We start from the raw sequence: 21,888 nt of genomic DNA on the forward strand, positions 1-21,888 counted from the left end.
TTAAATTCAATACCACAAAAACGAAAGAGAAAACGCGCTAAAAGGACGCATAAAAATCAAATAAAGTTCACCAAAGAGCGGTCAATGACGCAATGTTTACCAGGTAGGTACCTAGCGGTTCCAGTGCAGCACAGCCATTCATTCAACACGCACCGGTCTTCCGGAGCGGCATTCATACGAAGGCCGATTACCTAACTAGGTAAGGTAGGTAGAGAAGTGGCATGGATGGGAAAACACAATACAACTTATGCTACTTCACTGCAAACGAATATCAATTCACTTTTGTCGATCAATACCATAGCTTATCTTGAGCTCGCATATCTAGGTAGGTACACGAAGGGAAAGTGATCCCAATTGTGTGCCTCGATTTGAAGGCCTGTTTTAGTTCTAGACCGAAACTCGTCCAAACAATTGCAACATGAACTACGGTGAGTTAGAAGGCACATTTGATTTTCCCTTGTGATAATAACAACAACAAGAGGACTAAACACTAACTCCAAGATACAAACAACCTTGCACACGCATGCAGACTGGATTCTGGACGGCGGCTACCTGCCGCACGCGGTGATCCGCGTCGGCATCAGGCGTCAGCTGGCGGCGCGCATCGCCATGTCGACTAGCACTTCGCTTGAGGCCGACTACGAGCGCAAGATGCGCTACATTGAGCTGCTGCGGACACGGCCCATCGCCGTGGAGACGGCGGCGGCCAACTCACAGCACTACGAGGTCGGCACCGGCGTGCTGGCCGCCTGCCTGGGCCCGCGGATGAAGTACTCGGCCTGCCTGTACCCAAAGGGCGGCGAAACCCTCGCGCAGGCAGAGGTCGCCATGCTGAGGACGTACCTCGAAAAGGCTCAGCTCGAGGACGGCATGGACATACTCGACCTCGGGTGCGGCTGGGGCTCTGGGGCGCTCTTCTTCGCCGAGATGCTGCCCGGCGCGAGGATCACGGCCTTTTCCAACTCGAGGACCCAGAAGGAGTATATCGACTCCAAGGCACAGGAGAAAGGTCTGATCAACTTGAAAGTCATCACGGGCAATATTGCCGATTATGAGTTTGAACACAACACTTTTGACCGGGTCGTGTCCATCGAGGTAAGTTTTGCGAGTCCTCTGCCCTCTGGGGCTTGATGGGAGACGGTTAAGCTTACGATTTTATTAGATGTTTGAGCACATGAAGAACTATGAGTTGCTGATGGCCAAGGTCTCTCGAGCCCTTAGGCCTGGCGGGAAGCTATTTGTCCACATTTTTGCACACAAGGACAGCCCCTATGACTTCGAAGAGGGGTGGATGTCCACGCACTTCTTTACTGGCGGTACCATGCCATCGACCGATTTGCTTCTTTATTTCCAGCGCGAGATGAAGATTGAAAAACAGTGGTGGGTCAATGGCAAGCACTATTCGAAGACCTGCGAGGTAAGCCCCCCAAAAGAAACCCGGCTGTGAACACCTAGTATCTCGGGTCGATCCTGACTGCCTCGTTCACAATAATTAGGACTGGCTGGCCAAAATGATCAAGAACAAGAAGGAGATATGGCCTCATCTCGTGGAAACGTACGGAGAGGCAGATGCCGCGACTTGGTATAACCGGTGGCAGATCTTCTACATGGCGTGCTCAGAGCTGTTCAACTATGAGAACGGAGACACTTGGGGAGTGGCGCACTACCTCTTTGAGAATGCGAAGCCTGCAGAGGCTAAGAAGGCGGCAGACCAGTAGTGATAGCATGACACCAAGGTCGAGCACTGCCGGGTTGAAAAGCATGGAAAATGCAAAGGAAACTGGATTCGATCTGCCCTTGAGCGGACAACCTCTCTATACATGTGTGCAACGTCGTCTGTTCCGTGCCATATCTCGCCTGACCTAGTAACCTCCCTGTGCAACCTTGTCGCGGAACAATCGATGCTGTAATGCTAGGGTGCTTTTCCTCTATGCCTTCCCATCTAGTGATCCCAAGGGTGCTTCCAGCCCAACAATACAGGACCTGTTGAATGCAAGTCAGTACCAAAACTACCATGAAAAGGTTCGACCAGGCCAAAATTGACTGCGAGGAAGTTGAAAAATCCGAGGGGCAATTACCATCCTTCTTTGCCCTGTACATCAACTATTCGAGAACACCCCAAAGTTAGTCAAGAAAATAAGTTCGCCCCCCAACGCTTATGGAACTATCGGCCAGTCAAGCAACTGGACGTGACGTACAAAAAACCACATGCTAGCACTCAGCGCCGTGCCGGCAAATCTGTAGATGAAAGGCGCGCGGTAAGGGCCACGGGCCTTGAATATGCCCGGTCCGATCTGCTGCGCGTTGGGCGGGAGGCGACCGCCTGTCGGGCCGGCCATCGTTGCAATATTTGCGTGATTTCGGGTGGGAATTGACTTCGTAAGGTCAATTGGTCGTTATCGAGGGGTTTCGGCGGCAGTGCAATTGGCTATGGCGGACACTGCAATTGGGGGAACAGTATCAGGCCGATTGGGAATTGAACGATTGACGTTCGTCGGCTTCGAGCGGGACGAAGCTAAGCTTCACTGCCTTTTGCGCCTCAATAGCGAGGCGTCCAACTGTGGCTGACATAGTACAGACTATGGTAAACACTGTGTTTACACGCGTTGTGCAGATTGCTCCACCAGCAAGGTCTTGGTATGTGCCAAGGAATTGTACTGTACAACTTACTCTCCACTGCAAAACCCACCCTAAGTTTTACGACCCAGCTTGTTAGTAATTCGCTTTCGCGATTGCCCCATTCAACAGCAAGTCCTAATTGATCCAACTTAGAGACCGAATCGTCGTCACCACAGGGATTTCGAGCTTCACGGATACGCGCATCAACAAACAAAGTACAGCACTCACACGCTTGTCCAGCTACATCTGTCAGGCATGAGTTTTCATCCGCGAAAAACATCCTTTGACCTTTTACGTCAACCTTGTACCGCGTAGGAGATACTCGCGACGATCCCGCCCGCGAACGGGACAAGCTTCCTTATCATCCCATCGCCACCACCAAAAAAAAGCACCTGTATAGGTACCAGCGGTATTCATCTATTGAACTCGCGACCATCGTGCACAACCTCATCAGCCGTGCCACGATGGCCACTCCCGGCGAAACCCGGGAAGAGGCATCCGCAGCCCTCTCACCTCGGTCGTTTGCACTAAAGCACATGCGGCCAAAGAGCTCTTTCCTGGGATGCGCCAAGATAGCAGAATATGAGGTCCTGGGAAAGCTGGGAGAGGGAACTTTTGGCGAGGTGCACAAGGCCAGGTCGAAGAAGACTGGTGCAATCGTCGCGCTGAAGAAGATCATTATGCACAACGAGAAAGATGGCGTATGTTTCATCCATTCTCAGCCCTCAGAAATGTGATCATTCGCTTCGGCACTCAGACGAGAAGAATCTCCTGCTGACACATGATGAAACTTGCAGTTCCCAATCACTGCCCTTCGGGAGATCAAGCTCCTCAAGTTGCTATCGCACCCCAATGTGCTGAGGTTGGAGGACATGGCTGTCGAGCACCCTCAAAATAGATGTGAGTAGCTTCCTGCCTGTCGCTGCTTATCTGAGCGCCTTGGCAGGACCACAGGCTAACGACAATATACTACGCCAGCCGACAAACGCAAACGACCGATCATGCACATGGTTTTCCCCTACATGGACCACGATCTCTCGGGCCTTTTGGACAACCCCTCTGTCAAGTTCACCGAAGCACACATTAAATGCTATCTTATACAACTATTGGAGGGTCTGAGATACCTTCACGAGAACAAAATTCTTCATCGCGACATGAAAGCAGCAAACTTGTTGATCAACAACAAGGGCATCTTGCAGATTGCAGATTTCGGACTGGCGAGGCATTACGACGGTCCAGTACCACAAACTGGGCGTGGAGGAGGCGAGGGCACGAGGAATTACACTAGCCTGGTGGTGACTCGCTGGTATAGGCCTCCAGAGCTGCTCCTACACCTAAAGGCCTACACCACAGCAATAGACATGTGGGGAGTTGGGTAAGTCTACACATATGCCCTCAGTCACTAATTGCGGAACAAGGCTAATGTTCTCTGCTTCCAGATGTGTCTTTGGCGAGATGTTGACTGGAAAGCCCATCCTCTCTGGTGAGAGCGACGGGCACCAGCTCGAGCTCATTTGGGATCTTTGTGGCACTCCAACAGAGGACACAATGCCGGGCTGGAGGAAGCTACCAGGAGCCGAGGCGATGCAGCCGAAGTCACGCCCCGGCAACCTATCTCAACGATTCAGAGAGTAAGTTTGCATGTCCTGCTGCGAGGTGCGGAACCTGTTACTGACGAGCTTCTCTAGGCACGGCCAAATGGCTGTCTCGCTACTGAAGGAGCTAATGAAGCTCGATTGGAAGTCAAGGATCAACGCAATAGATGCTTTGCAACATCCTTATTTCCGAACCGCCCCTCTGCCATCAAAGCCTGAGGATATCCCTACATTTGAGGACAGTCACGAGCTCGACAGGAGAAGATATCATGACCGTCCTCCAAAGGCACTACCTCCTGCTCCCAAGGGTGGTGCAGTCGGTCGGGGGCCAATGGACGGGCCAGGCCCAAACCATGGATACCAGAGCGGTGATTATGGGGGCCGGAACGGCGCTAACGGTGGCCGCTACCCTCCACCCCACCGAGGAGCACCAAATGGAGAGCCCGAACGCAGACAGCCGGCATGGTCAAAGGACAGGAATCTTGGGTTGCCACCTCGACCTCCGCCACCCGCAGGTTCTCACAACGGCATGGACAACAGCTCTCGGGATGTACCTCCTCCTCGGAGCAGAGGGAATGACCGTGCTGGCGGCGGCGGGCGAGCTGACGTTGACACATATATCCCCAGCTACAGCGGTGGTGGTAGAAGGGACGACAGGATGCCACCGCGGGACGACAGAAGGCGCCGCGATGACCGAGACGACAGAAGATATGACCGAGATCGTGCATACGATGATCGAGGCCGGAGTAGCAGGACGAGAAGCCGCTCGCCTATACGAGAACGCGACAGAGATCGCGAGAGAGATCGTGAACGCGATCTTTACCGGAGATAGTGTCCACCAGGAAAGGCGCCAAGATTCCCAAGATAGCATCAGGATCGTCTCCAGCCAGAATTGCCTCGGCAAGAAAGAGGCTCGCATTGCTGTTCCTACAAATCCGTAACGAATTCGGCATACTACTTTGGTTCGGACTGTGACTACCACACACCTTGGTTCGAAACTCGGAGCGAAACATGGCCTCATCACAAGGCCAAAACTAGCGAACACTTTGGCTTGGATGGCAGCGTCGAACACAAAGGTTGTGTTCAGCTGGACCTGGAAGACCTTTTGCCCCAGTCCTTGATTCTTGAGCTTTTCCCAGAATTTCCAAGCTTAAGCTTTGACTGCGAGCCGTGCTCTTCCGAGTCCACACGCGACGATGAATAAACACACACTATCAAATTCATGAAACGAAGGTTTGGAGTGCTCTCAACATCAATTTTCATGAAATGAGCCAGGAGATCAATATGATATGGCTGAGCCTCTATTTGAATTTCGCTCATTATTATCGCTTGGCAAGACGAGGCAATAGGCCGGTACCATCAGTACGCGGTATCTACAGAGCGACTTGTTTTCATTCACACCCTCCCGGATGACTATGCCCCTACGGACTTTTGATTATATTGCCGATTGGTTGAAAAGGGTTAGCAGCAGTGCAGAAGTTATTGAACAAAATCCAGGGCGAGTGTACGCTGTACGCTGTATAGTATAATTATCGTGTAGCCAGCCCAGAATGCGAGGCCGGGTTTCCATTCCTAAAGAATCTCCGTTTTTTTTTGTGTGTTTGTGTATGTTTGTAATCCATTTTAAGTACATTAGTCACCTCCTGAGGTGTCATCCTCCTCCTCTTCTAGAATAATCGACTGCAGTAGTGGCATCCTTCGCGAGTGTTCGCTGTGCAGGCCACGATTTGTGATACGGTCGATGATCTGCCAGTCGATATCTGACGAGAGACTACCGCTATAGTAATCACTGGCCCGCTTGATGGTGGGCGTTTGCTGGGCTGTCGGAGTAGTTGCCGCCGACAAGGCCATCTTCTGCTTCTGCTTCTTCTGCCTCTGTGCCTCAATTTGTTTGAGAGAGGGAGGGCTCTCCTTGTCCAATTCTAGTACGGAGACGAACAGGTGCGATGACAGCTTGATCGAGAGGCCGGCGATGACACCGACAAAGGCAGCAGAACCGAACTGGTATGGTTAGTTAGTAGGTTGCATCATAGCGGATCCCTCCGGTGTTTATTACTCGATGCAGTACAATGGAGCGTGGGGAGAAGAGAGCAGTGGTATAACTAACATAAATATAAAGAGGCTATTTGTTCCCCATTAGTATGAATTAGTAAGAGCTGCTCGACATCACGGCCAAAGTCTCGAGTAACCCGGGCTTCTTGCGAGGAAGACAGATAAAGGACTAACCTGCAGTTTTGGCAAAAAGGAGACGATGTACCAGGCGGGCGATAGAACATATGCCGTGGTGTACAACACTGGCGACAACAAAACAAACACAACCCTCCAGAGCCAGCTGACGGGTATCAAAGAGAAGCGCAAAAGGGCCACGCCGGTGGCGACCATGGTCGAGGCGAGCGACAGCATTGTGGTAATGCTGGCCACGACAACGCTGGATGCCGACCTCAGCAGCGACGGCATGTACCCCAAGGCCTCCAGCGTCCTGGGGGAGACCATGTCCATAACTGCTGTAAGGGGGAGTCTCAATCGAGACGTTGGGGGTGTGGTTTGTGGGGGGGAAAACGACACCAACGGGCCTTGGATCGATGGAAATTTTGGTACAGTTTAAATTTTTATTCCCCTCTTAATAGGAAAATTAAAGGTCAGAAAGAATACATCATCATCGTCAACTAGGTTAATTAGGTAGCGCCAGGTAAGGTACCTTAAGGCAGGATTGTTGAACCCAATGGCTGGAATCCCTGTTCACGCGCTGCACCTTTCGAGTTGAAACTTGGGGGCTTGGGGCCCACGCGCATTGGCGATGGCTGATATGCCGTGTTGCCTAGGCCTATAGGAGGCTAGCCTGAAAATGAATGGCGTACCAATAGCGGGTTATTTCTTCGTGTGGGTGGTGGAAGTCGAGCAGCCCTTTGTGAGTGCTGTGGTGTTGCACGGAGATTTATGGTACAGAACAGGGCGAATTATCATTTGTTATAACGAGGGAACCATGCACGTTGTGTCCGGTAGAATCAGGCGTAAAAACTGATGACGGAGACGCGACTTGGCTTGCCTGTTTGGAGGTCGCGACTGAGGTCTCGTGACCTGTTGTCAAAAGCTGAGTTTACTAGGTAGAAGCTTGCTTGCAATGACGGAACATTTACTCCATACATACATATTTCGTAGAAGCACTGTGTGATTTGGGGCGGGAAGTGGCTGGCAGGTCGGCAGCAAAAAGATCAGACTGAATAACTACGGATACGGATACCTAACTGTACGTACCTCGTTTTTAGTTGGCTGCCTCTACAACATCGACACCGACTAGATGGGCCCAAAAGGCTACACGTATATACCTATTTATGTAGGCCTGCTACTGTATTATAAATGTACATCGAGGGATACTTTGGGTTAGGTGAGGTACCTACCTTACGTCGGGCAAATCACGGCGTTCGTTACAGTGTCCACTGGGGAAACTTGGCACTATCATCTCTTGTCCGGATCTGAAAGTTTAAGGTTCGTAGCTTCTGCTTTTGTCAATTGAGTGGAAGCCGTCCTTTCCAGGCCAGGAACACACACACACTCCTGAGCAGTCAAAGCCGACCCACAGTTGCCGTAATCATTCTCCTGATCGCTCTTTGGCTGAGAATCTACATGGAGGTACCTTAGATAACCTGGGGCGGTAGAGATAGTCTATCCAGTTAGTACTTGATTAAAAATTACAACAAATCATAGGCTTCCTCTTGGAAGTGGTTTGTGCTAATTGCATCCCACATTGTCCACTCCACTCGGCCGCCCGCACCCGTCTGTCTGCTCGGCAATGCGACTGGTCCATCTCAATCAAAGTGATTGCTTCCATCGCACATCTCACCTCATTGAACACCCGCCCTTGCTTAAACGCCAGAGCGAGCGACGTTCGCTCCAAGCTAGGTACCAAGATTTCCGGCGCAACCGCATGGCGAAAACAAATCTTCCCAGGTGCAACCTTCATTTTTAATAAATACAACTCGACAACACACCCATGCTTGCTTTTTTACCTGCAGAGAAAACTAGCCCAGGACAGCCAGCCATTGATCGACTACCGGCAACTAAGGTCTAGAACCCGCCCGCCACTTGCACCTGACCTCTGGTAGAGACGCGGTTCCCCCAATCAACGATCACTTGCCATACCCTTGCCGATAGGTCATAAGTTTCATTTCGCTTCGGGGTTGACCTTTGCAGCGCTGTACTGTCACTGCAACAGGGGCTGGGAGCCGCGTCCCCTCCCCGCCTCTTTCCGCTAGGCACGAAAGACACCCGCCCCCACTACAACAAGCCCGATTCCATCTGCAAAGGTGCCTGGCGAAAAATGGGCAACCAAACCTCCGCCCAGAGACAAGCCGGGGCCTCGGGATCATCGTCGTCCGCCGCATCGGCTCAAGCCTCGGCGACGGGTAGCGATCCTCCCACCCGCTCACATTCCAGGCGCGATTCGAAGCATCCCATCCCCGTTCAGAACCAACGCGCCGCTGCCCCGCCGGAGCAGTCTCCGGCTCAAGCACAAGGTTCCACCACAGTGCCCCCGCGATCGCAACAATATCCTCTTAGCGTCCCCTCGCCCTCGTCCAGTGTGTCCAGGTCCGCAGAGTTACCCTCTCGCCCGCTGCAGACAGGGCCGGCCGACGGGCCTAGCAAGCCCGTCGCCGTGCCGAACGCTTCGCAGGCGCAACAGAACCATCAGCAACATAAAGCACACATACCAGGCGAATCTGCACCAGGGGCGGGGTCCGAGGCTCTCGAGACCCCGGAGGCTGCCATGGTTCCCACCAGCAGCATGTCTGACTTGTCGTACATAACGCGCCCGCCACGGCTGCCCTTGCCCATTGAGGAGGAAATCCACACACCTGGCTCGCCCATAATATCACCAAACGAGAATGTTCCAGGCTCCCCCACAGGTGCCGTCGAGGCTCTTGACTCGGAGGAGACCCTCGACCGCAAGTCCTCTGCATTGAGCTCGGCTACGTTAAATCATGAAGCCGAAGAAGAAGAAGAAGGCGGAGATGAACTCAGTGTCGACAAGACCAGGCCGACTGTTCCCTTCCGCCTCGAGTGGCCGCATGGAGGAGAGAAAGTCTATGTTACAGGCACGATATTCCAGTGGAACCGCAAACATCGATTGCATCCAGTCGAGGGTAAACCGGGCCACTTTGCCGCAACTATCCACATCCTCCCCGGAACCCACCACGTTAGATTTCTGGTGGACGGGCAGATGCAGACATCCACGGAACTCCCTGTGACGGTGGATTTTGGCAACAATCTTGTGAACTATATCGAGGTCGGCGTGGCCGAGCCAACCCCTTCAGGAACTGTTCAGCAGGATGCACCCGAAAAGAAGGTCTTGCAGCAAGAACTCGCAGGCTCAAGGGGCCCTTCACAGATAGATGAGAAAACGGTGCGCTACAAGGAGGTCGATCCAAAGGAGGTGTTTGAGCATGAGATTCCAAACTATCTGGTAGATTTCGATCAGCCGGAAGATTCACATGCGTACCACGTGTCGGTGGGTGCTATAGAAAAGCTGCCTGCGGCGCCTACTCTTCCCGGTTTCCTCAGCAAGCCCATCCTGAACGCGGCAGTTCTGATCAAGGACGACAACAGCGTGCTCAACATGCCGAATCACACAGTGTTGAACCACCTTGCCACTTCAAGCATCAAGAACAACATCTTAGCAGTGTCTGCAACGACAAGGTACAAGAGCAAGGTATGTTGATCGAGTATTCTACTTTCTGTTGTGTATTTACTAACGAAAACTCCTAGTACGTCACGACTATTATCTATAAGCCAACCGGTCAAGATGGCTAAACAAGATGTCTCTGAGGATTCTTGAACTCTGAAGGATACATAAACATGCATATCATTGTTGGATGGGGATGGTGAAGACACCGGGGCCCTAACAACTGGATCTAGTGGCCATCCGTTTCTTGGTTGGTACAACACATATCACGTCTCGTAAACGATAACATGATGTTGATAGTATAAAATGCCCTCTAATATGACAAGGCTCGTTACGCTCTTCTGTCCCAGATGTGCGCTTTTTTTCTTCTTTTGTGTGACACGTTAAAGCTAGGGACTATGCATCATAGGCCTGGAAGTTACCAATACTTAAAGCAGCATTCTATTTCGCTTCATCAAAAGTGGAAAGCTACAGGGTCTTACAAAGAAGGGTATTGCTTGTATTCAGGCACGCCATAAATTCTCAATGAAGTAGATGAATGATATCGATGGACTCAATCCCATTATACGAAGAATCGCTGGTGACTAATCCCTCCATTTGACGTGCACCTCGTCCGTCCTGAACCTTTGCGTACATGTGCTTTCCTCCAGCGGTGTCCTGAAACCGGTCTCGTAGGCGAGGAGACCGGCATGTGCTATCATGATGCCGTTGTCAATGCAAAATCGTTCATCAGTGGCGTAGACGCTGCCACCGCGGTCTCTGGCCATGGCACCCATCATCTCCTGCAGCCTCTCATTGGAGCCCACGCCACCTACGATGAGGACCTGAGTGCTTCCGACGTGGGCCATGGCTCGCTCCGTAATTTCGACCAGCATGGCAAAGACGGTCTCCTGTAGAGTGAAGCACAAATCAGCCGGGGTGAAAAGTTCCGGCTTGGCGGCCATCTGGGCGGCCAGCTCGTCGGCGCGGGTCAGGATGCCCGAGAAGGAGCAATCCATGCCCTTGACGGCGTAGGGGAGGTCAAGCAGCACAGAACCCTGCTTGGCCAGCTGCTCGATGTTGTAGCCGGGCGCCGGGTCGTTGCTGATTTTCAATGTGCGGGCGAAGCGGTCGAGGCAGTTGCCGACGGCGATGTCGAGCGTCTCGCCAAAGATGCGGTACCGCTGCTCGGCGTAGGCGATGACCTGCGTGTTGCCGCCGCTGACGTACAGCACGACGGGGTTGTCGGCGCCCGTGATGGCGCGGCCCATCTCGATGTGGCCGACGCAGTGGTTGACGCCCACGAGCGGCTTACCCCAGAGCAGGGCGAGCGTGCGCGCGCCGATGGCGGTGCTCGTCAGCGGCGCCCCCATCCCTGGTCCCTTGGTGTAGCAGATGCAGTCCACCTCGGCCACCGTGACACCCGCGTCCCGGATGGCCTGCTGCGCCACACGGACGAAGAAGGAGCGGTGGTGCGCCGCCGTGTCCTTGGGCAGGAAGCCCGTGCCCGGAGGGGAGACGAAGGTGTCCCGCACGTTGGAGAGCACCACCGGGTCCCCTGTCTCACCCTCGGGCGGGTGGGCGATGATGCCGATGCCAAGCTTGTTCGCGCTGCCCTCGCATCCGAGGGCGATGCGGCGACGCTTGGCGGGGTTTGATGGGACAGCCATTGTTGTAGACGGGGGTATTGCTAATGATGAAGAAAAGGGGGTCTCGGGGGTAGTGGATGAGTGCTCCTGCTGGGGTTCGGGTTTGTCGCTATCCTGCTTTGTGGGACTTTCCGGTCCATACCCAGGCGTCGCCGGGATATCGCCCGTGGCGTTGCGGGTCAGCCCGGTTCCGGGCCTGGGAGTGCCAAAGAGTGACTTGATAGTCTGGGCCGTTATCTGCGGCAGACACGGGCGCAACCCCACGTTGTGACCGCCGCCACAGCAAGCCACCTTGCCAGGACTTGACGATTCGAACATACGCCTGCAAGGTTTGATACGTGGAAGAGCGAATGGTGCTTCAGTTGACTAGTTGTCAACTTGATCGGGGGAGTTGATACTTGTCGTACATTACACCGCCGTTGAACTCATAGCCGAAAACGTTTGAAGTACTTGGGTACCAAACTTAATGTACCTTTACTATGTCTCGTTCTCTCGACTTTAGGTACGTAACCTACCCTACCCTGACCCCGACCCTTATTTTCATCCTATCCAAACCAAAAAAAAATTCTCCCCCGCTATGACGATTGGAGGGGCAGCGTTTTGTTCGTTAGAAAAAAAAATAAAAAATAAAGTGGCCCACTATTGAATTCTGCCCGATCTACAAGTGGATCACCTGCAGGGGTAATGGACGCGACCGCCCACCGCCCTTCTGACCTTACCTCCAGCTCTGCGCACCAATCGACTTCCGGCTTGCGGGTTACCTAATCCGCCTAGGCATTTGGCCGCAGTCCTGCGCACAGGCAGGCGCTTAGTGTGTGTGAGTCTCATTCAAGTTGACGAGCAAGCAAGCATCCATCCAACTCCACTTCCCCGTTTAAGCCCCCGTCCAACTCAACAACCGCACAACCTGACAAGGCAGATATCGCCCTCACCACTTTCTTCTATGCCGCCGAAGCATACTGACGCCGGATGCTTTGCTCATGAAGACCCTTTCTGCTGAGGTTACATCTCACCTGCGGCAACATACGACGCATCTACGAGACTAACGTTTCATAGGAGGACTGTCATGACAGCACCCGCCGTGCAGAATGGGGTCTGCTGACACCCTCCGTTGTCCTCCGGGTTGAGAGACCTGACTAGTCTCATTGTCTTCTTCTTTGCTTCCGTGAGTAGCTCTCGACATACATACAGCTTCCTCCCGTGGCTGCGTCCCATGCAATGCCGGCAACCAACAGGCCACGGGGAAGCGGGGGCCGGGTCGTGACCTGATATCATCTAGGCACAAAGGGTATGTTTCTATTTCTCTCCAACAACAACGTTTTGCTCGCAGTGCACCTAATCTTCTTGAGATTACTGGCTAATACTCGTTGACATGAAGGAATGGGCCAGCAGGCGCTCGACGGTTGTGTTATTTGGTTGGCATGGCCTCTCTAGATCTGATATGCCAAAAAAACGCTTTGACACTCACCACCAACCGCAAAGCGACTGCGCAACCACCTCTCCAGTCCATATCACGACTATGTACACCTCCCCTAAATAGCCTTCTCCTTTCGAATCTACACAATGTACAAGGCTCTAACAATTATGTACAGTACACAAAAAGCCCAAATCGAAAGCAGAACACACCCAACGCCTTGCCCGCGCAACCCAAAAGAAGAAGAAAAATGCCATGTCCTGTTTTTCCGGCATCGCAAACGATCGGGTATAAACTCAAAAGAAAACAAGAAGCGAAGAAATATTAGAGGCGGATGAAGGTAGCCAAAGCACGATGCCTATCAGGCGGACGGCTGCACCTGCGGTTGTGGTTGTGGTGGCTGCTGCTGCTGCTGCTGTGGTTGCTGGGATGGTGGCTGGCCACCTCCGGACCATGGTAGTGCTGGCCGTGCAGTCCCGTTTGCGACAGACGCCGCTGCAGACCCCTCGATGCGCCGCGGTGCTGCTGACCCTAATGGTATGGTAGCGCGAAACTTGAGGGCACGAAGATCGAAAGGATCGACCTCATACACCGAGTCTTCGTCGTCGCTAGAGTCACAGTCATACTTCCATCGATCATTAACGACCGGGAAACGCGTCGGGACAACATCACCCAGTTGCTTCTTGATGGGCCGCCTGTCCACCCAGAGTCTGTTCAGACGACCAACACGACGGCGGTACTCCATTGGATCTGGTGAGTAATCATCGTCATCCGCCGACAGTCCATGGAATCGATGGACAGGCGCAGGCTCTGGTGCGTCCAGTTCCATGGGCGTAGGCTCTTCTAAATCCTCCGCCGACGCACTATTCGGTGGTGTCATCAAGTACTGCACCTTGACTGGTCGCCACTTCTTTGATTGGGGCTCTTGCTCCGTCTTGGGCTGATTGTCGGCCAAAGATGAGTTGGTGAGATCCACATACTTCTCGTTCCACTTCTTGTGATTTTCAATCTTTGTTTCGATGTCCACTCGCATCTCCTCTTCTCGTTGGGCCTTAAGTTCTGATAACAACCCAAGGTCTACGTCAGACGCACGGGTATCGCTACGAGGAGCGACGCGTGCCGGTCCAGCAGCAGCCCGTTGTTGCACGGGTTGTGCCTCTGCTGGCTTTTTCCTCTGAGGCTAGAAACGCAATCAAGGTTAGTACTAACATGAACCTGGGTTTATGCGTTGACCTGCAAAATGCAAAATGCAAAACAAAGAAAGAAAAAAAAGAAGAAAAAACTCACCTTTGTGTTGTAAAGATCCTCATCATCGGTCTTGATACCGAGTTTAATTTTGACCTTCTTAACATTGCATCTTTGCTCAAAGATTGCTCGATCAACATGTAGCATTTCACGCTTCATTACTTCACGACCATGGGCCAAAGCTATGAGCTCACGGCCCTCCTCAAGCTCGCGCCGCAACCGCTTCAGTTTGTCTGCAATCTGCGTATCGCGAGCTCGAGTCTTTCGAGTCTGCCGAACCTCTCGCCTTCGAAAACAGACGAATGGGTCCAGATCATCGCTCTCCTGGTGGGTCTCGAACTTGAGCGTGGGATGAAGCGGCCCCTTTTTCGCCTGCCTTTGTGCCTTCCAGTGCTCATAGATGGCTTTGGCGTGCAGCATCAGTTTTGGGAGTTGCAGCTCTGTCAGTGGCGGTACCATGTGGTCGTAGGAGACAACTGTGTTGTCGACGGCCGCATAAGGCGCCTGGACTGACGCAGTGTCCTCAAACACAAACATGATTTTCTCAAAGTCATCCTCGGACAGCGCGGCAGTGCCGGGAGCCAGGTCCTTGTTATACTTAGTAAGGAACGCATCATCCTCCTCTGTCATATCATATGGACAACCTATGCATTCCTCAACAGTTTGAGAGAAGCGAATATAGTTTGTCGGTTCGACAAACTTGGTGGGATACAGCTCATCATAGTTGATGTTGCTCTCTTGCGTTTGAGTAACAGGGATTTCCTTATCCGCAGCAACACCTGTGGTAGACAGGACAGCCTGCAGATGGTATTCCTGTGATTGGGTAAACTATGTTAGTCGACTGCGATACGCGACAACAGAGGAAAGGGAGATATATGGGATGGGATGAGCTGATGGTGTAAGAGTGAGTGCAGTGGTTACACGATCACGTGTGGGACCACGTGGTCTCGATCACATGATCAACATGCAAGATGGCAATATCACCAGCAATACTCACATTTTCCTCAGCAGACTCGACGCCAGTCTGGATCTGTTCGTTCTTGAGGGCCTCATATTCGTTTGGATCGATTTCGGAAAATAGAAGAACGGGCAGCGGGGTTTTCACGTTGAGTTTCTTGTAGCGAACTTTACGTGTTGCCATGGTGCCGTCTGGGGTTTGGTGTTAGGATATCGACAAAACGGCGGAAAAGCCGCGTCGAAAAAAAGTCAGGACATAAATTCAAGCCTGCGACAACGTTCCATCGACTTTTTTTGATAAAAAGTCGCGTTTTGAGGCCGTTTTTGATGCTTTTGATTGATCGTGCTGGACGAACGACGTTGACATGTTTGGGCGGAAAACTCTGCTTGTTGCACCACTGTTGGCACCATGACCCCACTTTTTCATGGCTTAACCGAGAAAGGCCGCAGTCCAGGCCCCTCTTACCACTGTAAAGGGGATTGAGGCGACATTTCAATATCAAAACATGGCAGTCTCCACCAACGACAAGCGCCCAAACGAACAGAAAACATGAGCGCATATTGTGTGCAAATTCACTATGAATATTATTTTGAATATGTTTAGCAAGCTTGTTCAATTGAACCCATGCAGGCATGCACTTATATTACTAGATCATATCATATTGAGACTCAGTAACTGCATATTCTCGGAAATTTTTCCATCTGTTGACTTTTTATACTTCGTATCTTGTCACTTCTTGTGCTTGGGTTGTTAGTCGCGAGGCCACAAACCAAGGGGGCAGGGTATAATGTAGACTAAGCCACGTGGTTGGTGGCACAAGCAGCCTGCGCCTCACGCGTACCCAAATGCCATTTGGAATCGCGCCAGATCCTCTCGATATCACGTGCCCTAGTACTGGTAGGTACCCCGCGGTCATTTCCCCTGGTTGAAGTGGAGTCCTTTGATCCCCACTCTCGAATACAACGACCACCCAGCCTGAATCTGACCGCCCGCTGAGCAAGCCATTGAATTTTGGGCTTATCTTACATTGACAGTCGGTTGGCCTCGCACCTATCGCCGTTTCGCAAGTACCAATCCAAAAGTCCACATACAACTATCAGCCGTTTCGCCTTTAATTGCTTGTGCAGCCAGCCAGACTTCAGCCAAAAATAAACATGGGCAACACCACCAGCAATGTGCTGGACGGCATCGTCCAAAGCTCCAACTGTCCGTTACGGCCCCTCACTTCCCCTCTCTGATGGCTCTCCGCGTTGCGCTCCGCGCGCGCACATACGGTCCCTTGGGAACCAAGCGTCATGGCCTTGCCCGCGCACGGAACCAATCATTCATGTAGCTTACCTGGTTGTCGCTTGCAGTCGATAGGGAAGAAGTTGACAGGCTGAGGAAGAGGTTTATGAAGCTTGATAAGGCATGTCACACTCCCGAGGCTTTGATTAACACGCGACAGGTCTTGCCAGCGAGACACGAGGCAACCATCTGACTGACTTCAACTGTTCACTTTGACCAGGACAACTCGGGCACTATCGAACGCGATGAGTTTCTCAGCCTCCCTCAGATTTCATCAAATCCCCTCGCCACAAGGTATATACATACCCGACCAATTACTACGATCCCCCGTTCGAACACCCGGGCCTAGGCCCTCTTTGCTTTGCCCCCCGGGCTCCTCGCGCACATTGAAGCGCTGACCATTGAATAAAAAAAAACCCTTGTAGGATGATTGCCATCTTCGACGAGGACGGCGGTGGCGATGTGGACTTTCAAGAATTCGTGTCCGGACTGAGCGCCTTCTCAAGCAAGGGCAACAAGGAACAGAAGCTGCGCTTCGCCTTCAAGGTCTATGACATTGACAGGGACGGATACATCAGCAACGGCGAGCTCTTCATTGTGCTCAAGATGATGGTCGGCTCTAACCTCAAGGACCAGCAGCTGCAGCAGATTGTTGACAAGACCATTATGGAGGCGGACCTGGACGGTGATGGCAAGATCAGCTTTGAGGAGTTCACCAAGATGGTCGAAAACACCGATGTCAGCATAAGCATGACGCTAGGTAGGTTTCTCTTTGAGCTCCTTGTGCGGAAGAGCATATTGTCTTGCAGCAGAAGCAAAGGGCGACGGCATACGCCGTGCTAGACTGCTTGCGCTTCTCTCCGGATTCAGGGACGCATACTACGACTGCTTCATGCGCATACTAACAAAACATTCCCAGACCAATTTTAACTGCCTATTACGCCATCTTTTTCGATTCTCTGCCAGCCCAGGTTGGTCCCGGCATCTCTTCACAGCGGCTACTATCATCGATTTTATGGAAATAAATCAGAATACCCAGTCCTGTTCATTGCAGCTTCAGTGCGCGTATGGCTACTCGAGGGCCTCGTTTGACGATGATGTTTTTTTTTTTTTTTTCACAAACAATTTGAATATTCAAGCGTTTCAGTCAGAAGCTTGAGTCTGATGCTGGCGGTCTCAAGAAACTGCAACCAACCCACGTAATTGTTAGGCTTTGACGTTTTCCAACCGATGCCCAACATTCCTCTTTGTGAGCGCTCTGTCTCATCGGCTCACACATTCTGGACCTCATAGTAGAGAGCTAGCTTCAAGTACCCAGTGTTACTAGTGAAGCAAGCAGTACGACCAGCCCGCATTACAATGGTCGAACTGTCTTCTCGAGGTTTTTTTTTTTTTTTTTTTTTTTTTTTTTTCTGACGCGAGAATTAAATTTTTTTACGAAATTCATGAATCAAAACATAAATCAAATGCACATTATCTATTGACCACGCGAGCGCTTTGCTTACATTTGCTTATGAAGCTGATTTTTGGCACACAGCTCGGCACGTATTGCAACGCCCCTCTTTTACTCAAGTACGAAGTAGTTAAAGGTAATAAGATATGGATACTATAGGTGGTAGGTACATATGTCGTTATTCCAAGGCCTTGGCAGCCTATATCTCTTGGCAAATGAGCATGAGCCTCTTTTCCCCCACTTGGCCTAGCCTATCAGCACGCATCCCCTAGCAATGGGTCGGGTCAACCTGCAACAAGTAAAATCTCCGACAATACCGACGTACATCTTCGAATAGCATGTTTCGAATTATTGATTCTTTCTAAAAACTAGACTGCCTATTCCAAGCAACAAAGACTTTAACCCTTTCCCCCACCCCCTCCATTTGCGCTTTCACTTTGGCCCCCTTGTGTCTTTTGGGAGGGGTGTGTAACTCTCTCCACCGTGGACGTGACGAAAAGGCCCCGGGGGTACTGGGGTTTAAGCCTTGCGAATCAAAAAAAAAAAAAAAAAAAAAAAAAAAAAGAAGGTTCCTCGTTGATGTTTGTTTGCGACAATTGCAAAACTCACATCTGTAGATCTAGGGAAGGGGTCTTTTTTTCTTTATTTTTTTTTTGACTTGATTTATTTTGTTCCCGAGTTGGGACGGACTAGTGGGCATGAGGCATGTCGTCTGTGTTTTGGAGCAAGATCGCACATATTTTTCCGCATGGTTCTTACTCATGATCACAACAAATAAGGACAGACAGAAAAACTCAATTCCCAGCTTGCTTCCCCCTTAAAAAAAAACCCTGCCTCCAGGGTTTCAGGTTTGCTAGTTGGTTGGTCAAATGATCTTCTTGCCATGGTTAAGTACCCCTCCACGGATCTCGGATTCGCATCTAGGGGTAAAGTAAACGAAAAAGATATACGCATGATACGAACTGTAAGATCATGCACGCTAGCAAACATTTTGTGTCAGCCCGGGGTACGACAAGGGGCATTACTAATAAATTAAGTAAAAGTTGGGACTGGTATCTAGAGAACATCAATACGGTAAGCAGATATCTACTTCCAACTCGATATAATCCCGCGAGGGTAAGGTTGGACATGATTTCTAAGTAGGTGACAGTAGAGAAAACCAGATTAAACACAGCTTTTGATAGTTTGGACCCAGTCAAGAAAAAAAAAATAGTTCCAAAGACGTCGGCAAGCCAGTATACTTGCGATCCAGAACATGACATCCGTAAACACCTCCAAATGATGCAACAAAAATAGAAGGCAAACGTGTAATCCCCACCCGTTACTTGAGATGTATCCCCTCCGACGCCTCATCCTTTGAATCATTGCAGAGCATCGGAAATTCCCAAAAAGAAAGAAAAAAGGGTATCAACCAATCGACCGGGTCTTGATGAGCTAGCAAAGAGTAAAAGCAAGGTAAAAAGATATAAGAAAAAATAAAATAAAAAAGAATAGAAGAGTCAGTATTGCGGAAATTTGTAAGGCAAAACAGACCGGGTGAAAAAACGGGGCAAATATACACAAGTTGGAAGCATACACAAAGGGTACATCAAGTCCCTCGTGAGCTGCAAAATGTATGGGATGCGCTTGTAAACCGGCCTTCCAAACCAACCAACTCCATCAATGTGGGATTCTTTGCCATCGAACACGAGGATCGCCCCGCAAGTCCAAGGGACAATGAGTACAGCATATGACTGATGAATTAGAAGAATAAAATCGACGTGGGTAGGGGTGGGCAGATTCGCATTAATCGTGTATCGGGAGGAGCATGAGACATCAAGTCATTATCATGGCAGGAATACGTTATGCCAGATACTCTAGACGGCTTTCCTTATCTGGGACGCGTCTAGCGTGAAGCGGTCAAGTAATAAGAGCCATTGCGGCCTTTGGTTACTGTCTGCGAGAGGTTGAGGTTGCGGACGCTCCGTTAGACTCGTCCCCTGAACCGTACAAGTCCGCACATTCTTCCAAAACTGTAATCACGCAAAGCAGTCAGCCTCCACTCCCCCAAGCAGGGTAGTTTGCGTCAAAAATGAAATGCTCAAACTTGGTTACTTACTCGCAATGATTTGCTCCTCCCATACTCCATATTGATAGTCCACCAATCCGTGGCGCTCGATCTGGTCGCAAAGTCTCAATAGCTCCTTGGCCATCTTTTCTAAGCCTTCTTTGTTGATAAGTGTCTGGTTCCGCTGCAATTGCTGTCCTGATTCCATAAGTTCTTTCTGCTTCTGAAGCAGTGAGAGCCAGGCGTGATTGAAGTCATTCCAGAGCTTTATCCTGTCATTGTACAGAGTTTGATCGTCCGAAGTTAATCCTACTCGCGCGAAATGATTAGCTGATGCCACATAGTGTTCAGATTCGGTCTTGATTTTGTCTGGATGTAGCCCTACCAAGTTCTGTAACGTGTGACAGGAGCCAGTCGGATACGTTGAGAAGGGATTCACTGGCTGCTTGAAGAATACCATTTGTCACATTTTGGAATATCTCCTTGAGCGCAGTCTGGTAGCTTGCATATGCCTCGTCCAACCCACTGGTAGCTGGGTACTCTTGCTCGTCCATGCTGACATCTGCTGTCGCTGCTGCCGGTGCCGCCGCCGCTGCTGCTGCGCCAGCCGCCTGAGACGCCAGCCCACTCATACTGGCCATATTGCCAGAGTATCCGAGAAGAGCGTTCCTATCCGCTGGGTTTTGGTAAACCGCCGAGGACGTGTTCGAGGATGCGCCCTGGGCCTGCATCGAGGCAGTGCCCGTGTTGGAAGCATCTCCAGAAAAGTATGGGTTTGCGCTGGCAACATCAGCTGCCATCATCTGTAATGCTGCTGTTGGCTGCCTCTGAAACGACTGCTGGCTCGTATCATATACGCCAGGATTCTGAGCGCTTGCTGATTGTACATTGTACATCATGTTTGCGGGGTTATAGCCCGTGAAGTTTTGCGTCTGCCGACCATCTTGACCGTAGTCAGTCGTGGACTGATGGTAGGAAGACATTGATGATTGAGGCATGGCTGTTCCTGTTGGGAATGCGCCTGCTGTAGAGTCTTGATAGTAACCGCTGTAGCCTGCAGAACCGCCCATGCCCCGAGCCGTTGCAGCAGGGGACGAGTTCAGCGGTGCCGCGCGGTATCTGCTGTCGGTCGATGACGAAGTCGCGTACCGTCGCTGTTGCGCAGGATCTTGAATTGATTGCTGGGAATATCTCTGGTTCGAAGCAGGATGAACTGGTTGTTCATTCTGCCTCCTACGAATGTTGTTGTCCTCCATGCCCCGATGGTGCGGCAAGTTTATAGTCGTCGAGGGCGGCAGCACGTCTCCTCACCACACATTCAGTAGTCTCTGGCCGTCGTTGTTTTGCGGTCGTTTCCGAAGACTGTGCTTGTTCAACACGCCACAAGTTTCCCGTTTCTGGTGGATATTCCGCGGAGCCTGAGACCTGCTGGCGTCTCGACCTACTTTTTGTGTTCCAAATGCTGAATCGCGGGGCTACTATGAGCGGCCTAAAACAATGCGCCGGGAACCGGGATCAGATCGAGTGGTATGTTGTGGCAGATTTGATAACGTGCGCATGCGCTCAGCCGGGAGGAGTCGACAATATCGTTTGCGCACAGAGAGGTTGGCGCAGATGGGTCGGTTTGGGTGGTGGTGCTTTTTGAGTTTGCGGTCGAATATTGCTACCTGCTGCGAAAAGAGTGTGGAGGCGCAAGTCAAAGTATTAATATGCGGAATATAAGAGTCGTGGCCACGTTGCCGGGTCAAGCCGACAAAAGGATGAAGGTTGGCAGTTGACTCGGGTCTTGGATGCCCCCTACTTCCCCAAGGCCGGCTTGCCCTGAGTTTGTCGGCCTTGACCTGCTTCGCGGCCGACAAGAACGTGACTTGGGGATCAAGAGCAATTCTGCAAGCATGTACGATAATGTACAGGCTTAAGAATCCAGCATGTGACTGGCCCAGAGTTGGCAGATGGAAGCCC

General features: G+C 51.3%; 9 protein-coding genes across 9 annotated transcripts; 4 read left to right on the top strand and 5 right to left on the bottom strand.

Moving 5' to 3' along the window:
* Positions 1-138: 138 nt before the first annotated feature.
* Positions 139-2,099, top strand: PgNI_06008 (uncharacterized protein). Its single transcript, XM_031126037.1, has 4 exons — positions 139-428; positions 530-1,095; positions 1,163-1,417; positions 1,497-2,099. The coding sequence occupies exons 1-4, from the start codon at positions 419-421 to the stop codon at positions 1,716-1,718; spliced, it is 1,053 nt and encodes a 350-aa protein (XP_030982059.1). The 5' UTR covers positions 139-418; the 3' UTR covers positions 1,719-2,099.
* Positions 1,943-2,339, bottom strand: PgNI_06009 (uncharacterized protein; the record flags this gene model as incomplete). The annotated part of the gene is made up of 3 exons (XM_031126038.1): positions 1,943-1,983; positions 2,079-2,103; positions 2,199-2,339. The coding sequence occupies 3 exons, from the start codon at positions 2,337-2,339 to the stop codon at positions 1,943-1,945; spliced, it is 207 nt and encodes a 68-aa protein (XP_030982058.1).
* A 365-nt stretch (positions 2,340-2,704) lies between these two features.
* Positions 2,705-7,160, top strand: PgNI_06010 (uncharacterized protein). Its single transcript, XM_031126039.1, has 7 exons — positions 2,705-3,320; positions 3,417-3,519; positions 3,598-3,994; positions 4,059-4,250; positions 4,308-6,218; positions 6,424-6,841; positions 6,919-7,160. The coding sequence occupies exons 1-5, from the start codon at positions 3,084-3,086 to the stop codon at positions 5,044-5,046; spliced, it is 1,668 nt and encodes a 555-aa protein (XP_030982845.1). The 5' UTR covers positions 2,705-3,083; the 3' UTR covers positions 5,047-6,218; positions 6,424-6,841; positions 6,919-7,160.
* PgNI_06011 (uncharacterized protein) lies at positions 5,847-6,713 on the bottom strand (the record flags this gene model as incomplete). The annotated part of the gene is made up of 3 exons (XM_031126040.1): positions 5,847-6,215; positions 6,322-6,336; positions 6,441-6,713. The coding sequence occupies 3 exons, from the start codon at positions 6,711-6,713 to the stop codon at positions 5,847-5,849; spliced, it is 657 nt and encodes a 218-aa protein (XP_030982846.1).
* A 703-nt stretch (positions 7,161-7,863) lies between the features above and the next one.
* PgNI_06012 (uncharacterized protein) lies at positions 7,864-10,246 on the top strand. Its single transcript, XM_031126041.1, has 2 exons — positions 7,864-9,921; positions 9,978-10,246. Exons 1-2 carry the CDS (start codon positions 8,533-8,535, stop codon positions 10,020-10,022), a joined length of 1,434 nt encoding a protein of 477 aa, XP_030982843.1. The 5' UTR covers positions 7,864-8,532; the 3' UTR covers positions 10,023-10,246.
* Positions 10,247-10,478: 232 nt separating this feature from the next.
* On the bottom strand, positions 10,479-11,840 carry PgNI_06013 (uncharacterized protein; the record flags this gene model as incomplete). The annotated part of the gene is made up of 1 exon (XM_031126042.1): positions 10,479-11,840. One exon carries the CDS (start codon positions 11,838-11,840, stop codon positions 10,479-10,481), a length of 1,362 nt encoding a protein of 453 aa, XP_030982844.1.
* Positions 11,841-12,380: 540 nt separating this feature from the next.
* Positions 12,381-15,688, bottom strand: PgNI_06014 (uncharacterized protein). Its single transcript, XM_031126043.1, has 5 exons — positions 15,179-15,688; positions 14,224-14,994; positions 13,120-14,116; positions 12,895-13,049; positions 12,381-12,803 (listed from the first exon to the last, which is right to left on the bottom strand). Exons 1-3 carry the CDS (start codon positions 15,320-15,322, stop codon positions 13,298-13,300), a joined length of 1,734 nt encoding a protein of 577 aa, XP_030982849.1. The 5' UTR covers positions 15,323-15,688; the 3' UTR covers positions 12,381-12,803; positions 12,895-13,049; positions 13,120-13,297.
* A 430-nt stretch (positions 15,689-16,118) lies between these two features.
* PgNI_06015 (uncharacterized protein) lies at positions 16,119-17,763 on the top strand. The gene is made up of 4 exons (XM_031126044.1): positions 16,119-16,345; positions 16,647-16,720; positions 16,852-17,186; positions 17,346-17,763. Exons 1-4 carry the CDS (start codon positions 16,313-16,315, stop codon positions 17,354-17,356), a joined length of 453 nt encoding a protein of 150 aa, XP_030982850.1. The 5' UTR covers positions 16,119-16,312; the 3' UTR covers positions 17,357-17,763.
* A 2,045-nt stretch (positions 17,764-19,808) lies between these two features.
* PgNI_06016 (uncharacterized protein) lies at positions 19,809-21,278 on the bottom strand (the record flags this gene model as incomplete). The annotated part of the gene is made up of 3 exons (XM_031126045.1): positions 20,312-21,278; positions 19,978-20,235; positions 19,809-19,891 (listed from the first exon to the last, which is right to left on the bottom strand). The coding sequence occupies exons 1-3, from the start codon at positions 21,180-21,182 to the stop codon at positions 19,809-19,811; spliced, it is 1,212 nt and encodes a 403-aa protein (XP_030982847.1). The 5' UTR covers positions 21,183-21,278.
* Positions 21,279-21,888: the final 610 nt, after the last annotated feature.

Source organism: Pyricularia grisea, chromosome I (genome assembly GCF_004355905.1).
Source record: "Pyricularia grisea strain NI907 chromosome I, whole genome shotgun sequence".
NCBI lineage: Eukaryota > Fungi > Ascomycota > Sordariomycetes > Magnaporthales > Pyriculariaceae > Pyricularia > Pyricularia grisea.